Source organism: Falco naumanni, chromosome 9 (genome assembly GCF_017639655.2).
Source record: "Falco naumanni isolate bFalNau1 chromosome 9, bFalNau1.pat, whole genome shotgun sequence".
NCBI classification, from domain to species: domain Eukaryota; kingdom Metazoa; phylum Chordata; class Aves; order Falconiformes; family Falconidae; genus Falco; species Falco naumanni.
In genome coordinates, this window is record NC_054062.1 from 25,668,808 (window position 1) to 25,682,835 (window position 14,028).

The window sequence follows — 14,028 nt, forward strand, 5'->3', positions numbered from 1 at the left end:
ACTGTCTGTATTTTATGATAGCTCCATGTCTCTACATAGGTGGCACAAAAAGCAGGCATTCTTTTTTTCCCCTCTATTCCTGCCATTTTTGTGGTGCAAGCTCCTTCTTAATTTGTTTTTATGGTGCAACTGTCAATGAATTATGGATGTTGTGGGAATAAACAATATTCTGGTTTACTGAGAAGGATTTTAAAACCTTAAAAATAGTTTTTCATTTTACACTGTAGTGTTTCAATATAAATTATTCTAGTCTTATTCTGATACCATAAAGAAATTAAATACATTTTTTCATACCACTGTGTCCAAGTATTTAATAGATTGTCTGCTCATACTGCTTTTGTATCTAACCATGTACCATGTGTAAAGAGAACAAACAGCTTGAATTGCAACATATCAACTGTTATCAGGCTTCCATGTAAAATGATTAACTACTATTAGTACCTCATTTTTTATTGTAAAATAAAAGATATTCCCCTCTGCTTGAACTCAAAGTAGTATGTCAGAGAAACTGCGGAACTTGAAACACAATTTCTTAACACAACTCCAACACAGAGGTCCCAGATGTACAGTCTTAGTGGGCTGAGCTTTCTATCGTTTGTCAAATTATCTTGGATATCCGTCTTACACAGTTTTTACTTGAGAAGTGAAAAAACAAACAGGAATTAAGAAAAAGTGCACGGTAGGGGCAGGTATGGTTGGTCTCCTGGTAGGTGCCTCCTGTAGTAAGTATGTCAGTGTAACTTCACCTGGTCTCAGTGAGTGGGCCTAAAAAAAAGGATTTCGGAAGGATTAATTTTCTAGACATTGGTTGTTCACCTTATCTAGCAGCTACAGGACTGGGTTAAGTCTGGTCTGAACCAGTTCTTGGGCTGCCTAGCAGAAAATCAGGTGGAAGCTGACATTTCACTGTTTTTTCATGAAGTTTGGGTGGTTGGTTTTTTTTTTTTCCTTGTGGTTTTTGTTTATTTTCCCCTGTGAATATTATCAGAGGAAATAAATATTTTCAATAAAGGGTCACACTTCCTTCTATGTTTACTATGCGTTCGGGAATAGCATTCTTTAGCTAAATTTCTGTCTTGGATTTTGTTATTTGAGACGTGCTTTCTCTGTGGATGCACTGCTGTGTGAGCTCACGGTCTTTAGGCTTTACTGGGTGGGATGCAGTGCACTGAAGAAGCCTCAGCTAGGGAATTTGTTTGCTTTGTAATGTCAAGTGAACCCAAGTCCATTGACTTTGAGGGCATGGTAAAAAGATTCTTTCTCTCTGCTTGAGGGATTGTAGGAAGTTGGAGTTTGTTGGCATTATGTTGAGAGGTTTTTATTTGATTTTTTTTTTTTTTTAATACTACAATAGATTATTTTATACCGGGCATGTTTTACACTTGAATGAGACTTTGTAGGACAGGATTACATCTTTTTTGCACTTTTAATGGTTTCACAAAACCAAAAAGCATAGCATCAATTTAAGCAAACTGTGATTTGTGGCTTCTTTAATTCAAATGGAAGAAGCAGAAAGAAAATCAGAGAGATGGCTTGTAGCCCATTACAACAGTTCATCCTTTTAGATGTGTCTATACTGCTAAAGAAAGAGGTCCGAGAGAGAGTGGAAGAAACAGCTCATTGACCGTCCGTGCTTGTCGGTTATTGGTATTCTCCTTGGCGTGATTTTGGTCCTTGTGTACATGTGATGTTGGTTGATTTGTTTGCAGTGCAGGATGAATGAACTAGGATTTGGTCAGTGTTGCAGCCCGCCAGAGAAGTACGTTTGCATTGTGAAACTACATGTATGGATTACATGCTTTAGGGTGTTACTGCAGGTCAAGAGAAGGTGTTTGAGGGATATCCCTTCAGAGCCCGCGGGAATGATGCTGGAGGGCTTCACAGGGCTGGGAAAATGCAAGACAAACCTGTGTAGAGTTAATGTCTCCTGAACATGCTGCCTGCGGTAAACTGTCTCCCAAAGTGTCTTGGGAGAAGGAGCAGCGGAAACATAAGATTTGAGAGGGTCGATGAAGTAAGCAAACAGTTCGTAACGTGTCTGATCAGCAGTGGTGCTGGCTAGTGGATTGCTCCCCAGCACTGTTTCAGTTAGATGTATCCTGTGAGGGCCATGGCTGAAAGCAGCACCATTTTAACTTCCGGTTACTTGGGGTTTGGATCATTATATATAGTGCAAAGGCAGTTTGCAAACTGAACTTTAAAATAAATGCCTTCTCAGAAAGTTTCTGCAAGAAACTTGTAAATTTTTATAATTTTTTTTTTAAGAAAAGTAAAACTTTTGAAGTGGATTTTGGTTTTGGAGAACAATTTCACTGAAATAATGCGTGCTCATTTTCTTAGTGTTTTTCTTCTTGGAATGAAGTCTTGCAAATGTGAGATTCTCAGCACATGGGTAGAAACTGATAATTATTTAAACCAGCTGCCTAGTTGCAATGTTTATTGCTGTGATTCACCAGCACATAAGTGAAAAAAAAAAAAGTGAAAATGCTGTGAGTAAATAAAATGTGAGAAATACTTAATCATAGTGAGTGCGTGGTGGTGATTTGTTTTAAAAATCCAAACTATATTTAATCTTTTATTAAAAAAAGTGACTCTGTTTCTGTTACATCTGAAAGTTATAATTATGTTATAAGCTATCCAAAATCAAGTACATGAATAGCACATTTTCTCATGTATTTATCCACCAAACCTTTGCATCTGTAAGTACAAGAAAATGATGATTTTCATGTCTCTTCCTGCAAAATTTCTGCAGGTCTCTAATTACAAACATCTCCCTGTAAACAGGTGACTGTATTCAAGGGAAAGGAGATACCTGTTTCAGCCATACTTCATACATTTCATGTCCATTCTATTACTTTTCAGAAGAAGTAACATACAAAATTATGCTACGTAATTTCAGCATCAAGAGTAAGAGCCACAATCTGACCGGGTATTGATTACTTGAAGAGATTTTTCATCATCTGTAGTTAAGCCTCATTTCTGAGTTAGTATACACAATGTTGTAACCAAAACTTTCCTCCCTTCTAGCCTCATTCCCACAGCAAATGTCCTCAGAAGGGAAGAATGTTATGAGTTGCATCAAAAGTTTGACAAGTGATTCATTACTGTATAAAAAATAATGTGATTTAAGTTTGCCAGTGAAGTTGTTGGTTAAATTCTGAGAATCAGTCTTCAGTGCAAACCAAATCTTTCTTGATAACAGCCCGTCACAAGGTCTTGGACAACGCTAAAGCTAAGCAAAACCAAGTGGATTCTTCCCATGTAGCATGCCAACCAGCTAAATAAAATATAGATAACTTGTATTAATTGTTAGAGAAGATTCCCCCCCCCCACCCCCCGACTTTATTGGAATGCTAGCATTCACTAAAGCTGTGATTCTGAACAGAAAAAGAATCTTATTTTAACCATAATACCATATTACTTTGTTTATAAAACCTGAATTTTGGTTGGCACTGTAGAGAAGAGAAGGCCCCGAAGAAAACTTAATTTTTGAAACCTGATCTCTGTGTGAAAGTCTCTGTGAAAGTCTGCTCTAAGGATTTGAAAGGTTTCATTTAGAAACTCAAATTTGCATAGTTCTATGATTATTATTATTTTTTTAAAAGTTTTTGGTGTCTGTTACATTTTTCAAGACAGTTTATCTTTCAGAAAAATAAAAGCAAATGACTAAATGAGATAATATTGTAGAACATGGGCTGTGTTTACTAAATATTCCATTTATGAACTAAATGTTCTGCTTAATCTTGTGATTTATTACTAGTTAGATAGTTCTCTTTAATTTCTAGGAGTTTGTTTTATGTTGGTGGATGATACTGGTTTCAGTCTGCATGCTTAAGGCCGTACAGAAGGAGACCTAGAGGTAGAGTAGGAGACTCGTGTGCTGCTGACTAGTGCTGCATTTTCATGGAGTTGCTAGCAAAGCTCAGGCTGCCCTCTTTTTCTGGGTGGAATGAACAGAAGGCTGGAAAAAAAATTGCACCATGAAAATTTTTGAAAGACAGAACTATTTGTATCTAAGCCAGATGAGAGTTCTGAAGTGCATGTACCTTTGCAAATCAAGCTACGCAGAACAGTCCAAATATAATATTTATATCTAATGTCATTGTAATAGACCTCAAAGACATTCTCTGTAACACAGCATATAGCCAAATGACCCAATATGAAGTGGAATTTATGATGTTAGTCTTTCCAAGCCCAGCCAATTTTAATTTTTGGACTTAATTTTTTGTTGACAGACACAAGTTCTGTGCGGCCTCAGAAGAGAAGGTGAATAAAAGAACAGAATAAAATCATAGGAGACTTCATGGATTTACATTTTCTGGTTTAGATACTAAGAATTTTAAAACAATCTTCCAATTTAGTCATTGTAGGCACATAAAAAGGTCAGAAAATCTGACAAATAACACAAATTGAAACAGTTTGCAGTCTTTCATCACGTCAGTGCTGAACTGTGTTGCTAAGACAGTAGTGAAGAGTTGGTAGATGAAGGAAATATTTAATGTCATTTGAGAAGTAGAAAGAAGATCTTGCGAGATGTGGAGTTTGTTAGTTGATGTCAATAGGCGGTGCGTATATTGGAGCATACTTAATTTTTGTCATAAGCATAGGCTTCTGTGCTCTTTCAGATGTCTGGGTGCATCTATCATGATAATTCCATGTTGCCACTTGAGGGTTTATACTGACTGCTTCTGGGTGAGCAGTGATGCTGCTACACAGGTGTATTCACTAACAACATAGTGTAATAACATCCAGGTGAGATCTGAGCTGCTCTGTTCCCCGTGTTCTCTGACAGTGGGCTATCAAATGCCATTAAAACATATTTACAGGTTTATTGATGAATTTTAGAAATTACTTGAAAAAAATCTCCGAATCTTACTACATTACAGTATTTTAATTTTCCTACATCAATAATTATTTTCTGTTTCACTATGGGTCAGTGTTAAGTGTTGTCTTTTGCACCTAGACTTGAGATTTTATGTGGTATGTGTATGCTGGGGCAAAGCACGTTCATATGCAATGGGAAATGCTAAGAGCGAGGCAAGTTAAGGTAATCTCATGTAAGATTGTTTTAAAGCTTTACAAAAGTAAAAAGTTGATTCACGAAGTCTCAAGTCTGCTAGTTAGGAGCATAAAATTTCTTTTGACTTTTTTTTGTTGTTTTATTTCTGTCTTTATTGCAAGCTGTGTCTCTTATTTGGAAATGGAATTTTGTGTACTAGAGAAGTATAATTTATTGTAAATGTTACATTAAAATACTCATTTCTTGAGCAGTTGGAATTAGATTTTTTCAGAGAGAAACATTTTTCCTTTGCATTGCATAATTACTAGATCTGTTTAAAAAAACAATTTCTTGATCTTCTAAAACAAAAACCTTCCAATATACATAAGAAATGCAATTTAAGTTGGTAACATCTTCAGAATGAGTGCTTGTTCATATTGTATTGCTTCTGAAATAGCTGGGAGCATGTAGCAATGAAAAATCAGTAAACTAGGAAGAGCCACCTGTAACATCTACAGTAGTTTAATATGAAGAGGAAGAACAGACAACTTCAATAGCTTGCATGCGGGGCCAGTTTGCATGTGTCCTTGGTGGGGTTACTTCATGGGCCAGGCATAGCTTAATTAACGAATTTCTACTGTGCAGAGGTTGCAACAGGAAAACATTTTTGGACTAGTCTATTTTTCTGGTAAAGGGGTGGGGGTTTGTTTGTCTTTGCTCTAGACAATTCAGTACTTTCTCTGTATCTGTCCGCCACCAATGGTATCGTTCTTTGTACATCCCTGCTACAGCAGCCACTGCAAAGTGACTGTATTGTCCTCTGATCCACTGAAACATCTCATCAGCCTTTTCGCCGACTGGGAAGCCAACAAATACCTTTGCCAGTGGAAATTTAGAATCTACTAGTAAAGTGTGGGCATTTATCAGTATTACAATTTTCAAGTTGAATCCAAAATTCATTTGTTGACATACTTCTTGAATGTGCTTTTGTTTTGATAAAGAAGAAACTATGCACTTCAGGAAACTGTAACCTTTGTTTACTGCTATGATAGGAAAATACAAATGAAGCAGAGAATTTTGTGATTAGTATTTTACAGAGCAGTCATTTACTATAATTACATGTTTTTAATCAGTGGAATTATCATGTTCTATTAACCAGATTCTTTCCTGACTTCTTGTAGGATTCTGAGTAACAACAAGATCTTATGGTTGAAGAATGGCTCTTTCTTTGGACTGAGATCCCTGGAGAGACTGTGAGTAACTGATCAACCACCTTCCACCTTCAATTAAAAAGTCTTTGTATTTTAAATATAAAAGCAAACATCGGATAATGAAGTTGAGACTTTCTGAACTGTATTGCACAGTAGAGTTTCTAGACAGTCATCAAGTTAAGAAACAGCATAAAAATGAGTGAATGGGGATGGACGTGTAAAATACAGGAAAGCGCTGCCATCAATTTGGAACTAAAATAAACATCCAGTCAAAGACTTGTACTACACTATGTACACTATCACAGTGAAGACTGGTATATGTAATGGTAACACTACTATACCTGACATATAGTTTGTGTAATTTAACTCATTGGTCTGCAATACTTCCATTTTAATTCTGTCCTCATTTTAATTCAATTCTATACTGAAGAAATTGGACAATGATTACCACTGGAGCAGACAATGGCATTGACAAAGCTCCATGACTTTGTTTGAAGTGGGGAAGAGGAGCTCAGGAGCAACTAATGAGTTAGGAAGAAAACATTTGGAAACTCCAATGGAATAAACAAGCAGTGACAGCTATACTGTAATAACACTGCTGTCCGTATATATGGGTCTTTCATTTTAGAATAATCATGTGAGCAAGTCTAAAAGGCTATTTTTTATATCTATGGGCAACTTACTTAGCCAGTGCATCTAAAATGAGCAATTATAACATGCCTATCTTACAATAGCTCCTGCAGTTTAAGTTAAATTATTGTTATATTGCTTTGTAAGAATACCTTCATTATGTAGAGATGTTGCTATAAAGCAGTTGCTTACATTCATGAATGCATGAACATAGTCTATGTTGTATGAACGTTTCCATATGCAAAAAAATTACATACCGACATCAACTTTAGCTAATAATTTACTATATATGTGTGTGATGTACATGCTGTTTATGGTTGTGTAATAAGGTGGGTAAGTATATGACACAGAGATATTTGAATATTCTAACTGCAATTTAAAAACAAACAATGTGTTTCAATCTCTAGAGCAATCCCTTAAGCACCTTGAGGTGTTAGGATAAAGGTAACTGTCTGAACAGTTATGTAAAAGAATACTATGTTTTCTCCACATAGACTTATAGATGTAACAAATACTTCTTTAATATTAGGAATATTAAATGCTGTGGAATGAGGAATAGTTGTGTATTATTCACTAACCTAATCTTAGGTGTAACAATGATAGGAGATTTATAAAGAAGTTCACAAATATTTTAGACAAAACAATTTAGAATAGGGGATAGGATTACAAGTTTATTGCAAGAAAGGAAATTACTAAATTAAATTCTGATGTACTGCAAATGAAGCATTAGTGTTTAGAAATAGAAGCAAACATTTTCTCTTTTTTTTTTAAGGTTTAATTTACATCAGGGAATCATACTGAGCATATACTTTAAAAAACTTTAGTAGTTAATCTAGTTAGAGAAATTCTTCAATCTGAAAAGACATTGCAAACAGTCTTGAGAACAGTAAGAAAACAAAAAAATGCCTTAGATGTGTAGCCTCTAGTATCATCATCATCTAAACCTTAATTTTATTTTATTGATTTTTCAGAACATTACAGATAAAATGAGCGTGCATCATCTCCTCTGTATGTAATGATATTTGGCCATGGTGTTAATACAAAAATCCATAAATGGTCCTTGAGGCAAAGACTAGAATTCAGGTGATGGCATTCTCATCAGATTCGGATGCTCTTTCTCGTTCTCTGGCCCCATACACTTATCAGCATCTGCTAAGTCCCAGTTGCAGCTGGGAAGGTGAGATAGGAGGTGGGTGTGAATGAACTACATTTGGATGAGTGCTCCTAAACCTGGGACAAAGGAATCTTTCCCCAGCTGTGCCTTTTCCATACAAGCTATTTCGGAGTGGTACTGCAGGTGCTTAAAATGAAGAACTATGACAGCAGCTGCTGTCAGTGTTCACGGCTCATCAAAATGGGCCAACAAGAACTTTTATTCCTTGCCTGAACGGGAAGGCAGAGAATTTTATGAAGTACAGTAGCAGGAAAATCCAGCTTCCTTTAAGGTAATGTTATGTTTAAAAGATCAGGTGCTTGGAAAGGCAGGTGTGCTGGAGTTAAGGATTACTCATTTAATTTGGCTTTGCACTTCTTGTGGTCCTGTTCAGAACAGAAAATTAGTAATGTGAATGCTGTAAAGACAAGAAACGTGTGACTGTAATTCTTTTGTGGTTGCCATATCATGAGCCAGAAGAGTGTTATCTTACGTGGAAAATGAAATCAATCTATGTCAAAACCAAAAAATTTAGAGAAGTAAAATTTTAGGTGGAACTAAGTGACTTCATAAAGAAGTTTACAAGTATTTTTGTAAAGAGTCAGAATATTCTGGCTTTTTCCTATCCTGGAGTGCTCAAATCTTTTTTTTTAGCAGAGGACGATTTCAAACCATACTCCAATAGGCTAGTGACAACTTTCCCCTTATTATTTTGTTTTTCAATGCATGTCACAACAGGAATTGGATTACAAAAGTGTCAGTCCTCCCAAGTTCTGGTGATTTCTCAACAGCATGTTACACAAGCAAGAGACCTCACTGAGCGGTTTTCTCAAGCTAGGACTCCTCATTTTATGCAACTTTAATCAAGCAAACTAAGAGACATATGTTGTTTGCCCCTTAACTGTTCGTTCTAACAGTAAGATGACTGATTTCTCTAAAGCTGACTATTTTAGAATATTATGCATGAAATGCAATTTTTTTCAAAATATAGTTGGACCTGGTTTGTATTTGTTTCAAAAGACTTCTCAGAAAATTGCATTTTTTTTCAACTATAGCGTGAGCATCACAAGGTTTCTATTTCAGATCGTTATAAATTGTGTTGCTGCTGTAAAAGGAAATAGGATATTGGGTTTTCGGGGGAACAACCAGCCAGCCAGAAAAAAATATGTTTGGGGATGCAGTTATTTCCCTTTTAGTATTTCAAAGTTAATTCTATATTTACTAATATCTTATGAGTATTAAAAATGAAACATTTAATAATGTCTATAATAAAATATATAAATAATAGTGATCAAAATACATTTATGAAATATCAGCATTTTTACTGGGCAGTTTGTAAAAAAAGCTTTGAAAACCACTGTCTCGCAAAAGGTGCTTTTTCTGTATTTTGTGTGTGGGTGAACAGTGATTCATGAATAATCTGTAGAGATGGCACTTTCTGTCCACTTAGCCTGAGTTTTCTGGAACTAAGAATTGCTGCCTTGTGCTTGTTCAGAAAGGCTGACTCACAAATGTGTTATGGCATCTGGATCATGATGCACCTCCATGTCACTCGGCTTACCTTGTACTACTAACAAGAGGCGTTAAGAAGTGAGTACCATTACTGACATACCATGTGAGAATAAAAACTTTCAGTAAACTTAGGTTTTGCGTGGTGCTGTTATTTAGGCCATGGTTTGGAATAAAAACAGAACTGCAGAGAAGAAAATAAATAAATAGTTCTGAAGTGTGTTGTTTGTTAAAATATGAAGAGCTTTGTGGAATGTAACCAAAAGAGTTCTACAGATCATAAATTCTGCAGGTGAGAGTGAGCACCTCAAACCCATTTCCGTGATAGACCCTGTGGAGATGGCTTCACATTCAAGAGGCTGAGAGTTCAGTTTGGGTCTGACGCTTGGGGAAAAGCATTGACAGCTTGTAATAGTTTCAGTTCCAGTGCCTGCCCTGTCTGTAGTCAGTGCCCTGTCGTCTTGGGAGATGTGTTGATGTCAGCAGGAAAGCAGGCCTTATTGTAGAAGTTTAAATAAGTTTTTCATATGCTCTGGATACCACAGAAGAAAGCTGAAGTGGGCTCTCAAAACTATGACAAAGCAAGGTAGTCCTTTCAAATAAGTCTCTGCAATCCAGAAGCTCTCATTTAGTTGAGACAGTGATTTGGAGGATCTGAACAACTGAAAAGTTGTAAATATAATTTTATGGTCTATCTATATTAGATAGAAAAATCTGTGATTTACAGTTTGGTTTTGTTTAAATTATTGTTATTTGTTTATTTTTAATTTATAGGCAGTGGGGTTAACCATTGCTCTTACCTAAGGAATCATAGGGCAGATTACCAACTTGCTAGCAGATACCTTATCATGGTGGTATGTGGTATGGACCCTGCTCCAAAGACGTTGCAGTCTCTGAACAGCATGCAGCAAAGTAGTATTAGTAACAGCTGTGGCAAGTCTTTTTATGCTTGAGAATATTTGGTCAGCCGTAGTCCACGTGATGCTTCTGGGGACAAGGACTGGGGCTGGGCACGCTGCTCCAGCTGTGCTGGATCCAAAGTCAAAATCTGGGCCAGGAAACTAAATCTTATACTCTCCTCCTTATGTCAGCTGGCACAAACCAGTATGCATCTGAGCTATTATCCACACTACTGATTTTTCTTACCCTCCACAGCAGCAACTGCATCACAGTTGCCTGGGCAGCCCCTGTCCTGCGCTAACTCCCCATGTGCCTCTAGCTGGGGGCAACCTGCCGTGGCTGCTTCTCTGCTGTGGGCTTCCTGGGCTTCCTGGAGTTGATCTTGTACTTGGTATTTTCTGAAGTGGGTGTACAAAGTCCCTCTCTCTGTTTCATAACTTGTTTCATTAAGTTTATAGGAGCATAATTACCTCTGGGACTGCTGTTCCTTTGTCCCCCGTGGCTGAAACTCTAACGGGTTCAGAAGCTGTTGGGAGGGAACCAGCAAATAAAAGCAGACAAACATAGACAAAAAGGCTGTGATTGCATAAGCAGTGTTTCCTTGGGAAATCAGGATAAAAGATCACTAAGCAAGATTACACTTTTTTCACAGTTGACCCAGAAGAAAAGCATGCCAGGAACTAATACTGCAACAGTGATTGTTTTACAGGAACTTGCTGTTATGTTCCCCAAGATTCCTAGACACATTTCTAGACAAAGAAAGATAATACTTTGTATTTGTAAGAATTTAGCATAGAATTTATTTTTTGTTTTGATTTTCTTTTTTTATCTGTAGAGATCAGTCTTACTGGACCAGATCTCACTTTTGTGTTGCTGTATTGTAAAGTTACCAACTGTGTGGCAATGCTATGCAGTCACGTGTTGTCCTCACTTATTAGATAAGGTTGCGTAAAAGCTACTTTCAGTAGATTTCAATATGGCAATTTGCAGGTATATATTGTGCTGCACAATTGTAGTAGTAACACATTAACATGAGGGAATGAAAGGGTAGTAAAGAAAAGCACAACAAAAAGATCATAGAAAAAACATTGTTAAACAGCTGGTATAAAAATCTGGTATTTAGATGTTCTTTAGCAAAACTCAGGTGATGAAAGGGTAAAATATTTTTTTACATTTTGATGTACTGGTGTGCTTCTTTAAACATGCAATTTACGTTCTCTAAATTACTGGCTACTTAACTTATTTTCCTGCCTATACTTTTGAAATGTGTGTGTGCACACACATACACATGAAGAAACAAAGATGTTCTTCCTAGGCACTGTGAAGGATTGGAAATATGCTTAAAAAATTGTTAAACAATTTTATTTTCATCACATGTATCTTTAGAGTTAAAATCTTCATAAATTAAATTCGGAATTACATGTGGGGTTTTTTATTGTAAAAATAGAAAAATACTAGTTACTATAAGCTAATAATATTTCAGACTCGCAGCCAGGATCCAACTGTACAACTTTTTTTTTTCTTTTTTCTGAAGAGCTTGCAGCCGAGGAGTGTGCCCCTAACTTCATGCAAGTGTTTTTAACAGAAAATAAATTAATGATCTTGGATGCCTTAAATGACCACGTTAATTCATCTCAAATGCCATTTAGCCATGCTTAGAGAAATGCTGTGATGTTATTCAGGGAAGGCGCATTTTTAAAACCTGTTTCTTAGAGCTGTTTGTTGTGTAAGTCATCATTGCATGATTGAAGCTGTTTAATTTTATCTAGTTTTTGTGTTTGGATACATATGAAGAAAGGAAAATCAGTGCAAGCTCCTTTCAAGCATTTGAAGTTTTCTTGCCCTTCAAATCCCAATGGATTTAGTAAATTCTCTAAATCTAGTTGATAATGATAACAAACAAGTTCTTTGTTCAAATTCACCTTAAATATTACCAAAGAACAGAAGTGCAAATGCTCCAACCGTTATTTTTCCTTGTCTAGTAATATGTCTAGGAGTCCTGGGGAAACCTAAACAATTTTTCATGTAAAATTTCTTGATGTGTTGGCTTATTGGAATTGTTTACAAAAATCTCATTATGCTGCATTACTATTCGGTGTGGTTGAGCATATTCCAGTAGGTGAGGAAGGATGGGAATAGTCATGGGGAATGATTTTTCCTGGAGCAAGACTGCACTTTTGCATTTACTTGAAACTAGACTGAAAACAATTCATATTCCTCTTGGTGCTCATTGAACCGTGAGTCACCCTTTTGGTTTCAGTGTCAGATTAAGAGATCTTCTTTCTAATTACGGTGATGCTAGTGTTTACGTGAAGCAGGATAGTTCCCTTTGTTACTTCTAGATGCAGTTAATATAGTGTTTCTTTTATAAGTATGCTTGTCTGCAATATATTCAGTACAAAGGCAATTACAAATATTGAGCACAGAAAGGAAAGGTCTGACAATTCATGAATTACTGAAGTTCTTCCAGAGACACATCTATTGCAAATAACAGGTTTGAAGGGTTGGAAATACTCAGAAAATAAAGAGATTGACAAATACAGGAAAGGGGGAGGGGAAGCTACGAACCTATGTCAGGCAGCAGACAGATCAAAAAGAGGAAAGAAAATGTTTACCTGTATAATAATTATTTATCACCTAAAGTCAGAGTAGCTTTTTTTGAAATTAATGTTCTTTAAGGCTCATCCTGGAGCATGGAGAGAACTGATTTCTACTAAGAAAATGAGTGTTGAACTATATAAACCCTGAACCTGAGAGGACAGTGACAAATGCCAGCAAGGCTGCAAGGGATGTGGCTGAGGTCATCCTCTTGTCTTCTGCTGCTGCTGCTTAGCTTTAGTCCAGACATAAATGTGGTCTATTCTTCCAGTAATATAATCTGGTGTAATCAAGTATCACACTGAAAAATACCAGTAAGATGGATCCATATATAAAACACTTGTATTTACACACAGTCATTAAGAATTGTTAGAATCCTGCTAGCAAACAAATAAACTTGAAAAATTTTATGTTTTCCTTTTCCTTTTTTTAATGGGTGGAAGTCAGCTGTAGCTGTCCTACTGAATGTATTTTTTTTTTTCTGGGTTCCATGTTGTAAGTATAGAATGAGAGATCCATGGATGCCAGGACTACTGTAGCTCAGTGAAAATACTTGCCTGGTTACATAAGCAGCAAGAGGCAGCAGCAGACCTGAAGGATCCTTTGAAACATCATGGAACAGAAAACTGGACTTGGAAAAACCACTGTTGGTCCTCCTGTAGAAGTAAAGGATTGCAGAGTGAAATGCATTTCAAAGTAAATATCATGTGGCTGCAGGCAGTATTTTAATTAATTACACAGAAGGAGGATATCTAATTTGCAATTTTGCATAGAAATTTTTAGAAACCGGAGGAGAAACAGAGGCAGGATCAACATCACAAATCAAACTGGGCAAACTTAATTAAAAATTACCTTTTCATTTTAATTCAGTGGTCCTTTATGGATTTCTTGATTACATTCCATGACTGATAATAAGTTACTCATTTAGCCATGCAAAAGCAGTGCTTTTTTGACACCACCCCCACCCCAAAAAAACCCACCCCAACCGTCCCCAAATTCTAAATGCCAGAATCTGTTATGTCCTAGTG

The 14,028-nt window shown here is 36.4% G+C and overlaps 1 protein-coding gene across 1 annotated transcript in view; it reads left to right on the forward strand.

Moving 5' to 3' along the window:
- The window catches only part of LOC121094010 (adhesion G protein-coupled receptor A3-like), a 277,788-nt gene that overhangs the window by 34,909 nt on the left and 228,851 nt on the right, over positions 1-14,028 (forward strand). The window contains exon 2 of the mRNA XM_040607076.1: positions 6,181-6,252. Coding sequence (XP_040463010.1) covers positions 6,181-6,252 — 72 coding nt within the window. The remainder of the gene's footprint in view (positions 1-6,180; positions 6,253-14,028) is intronic.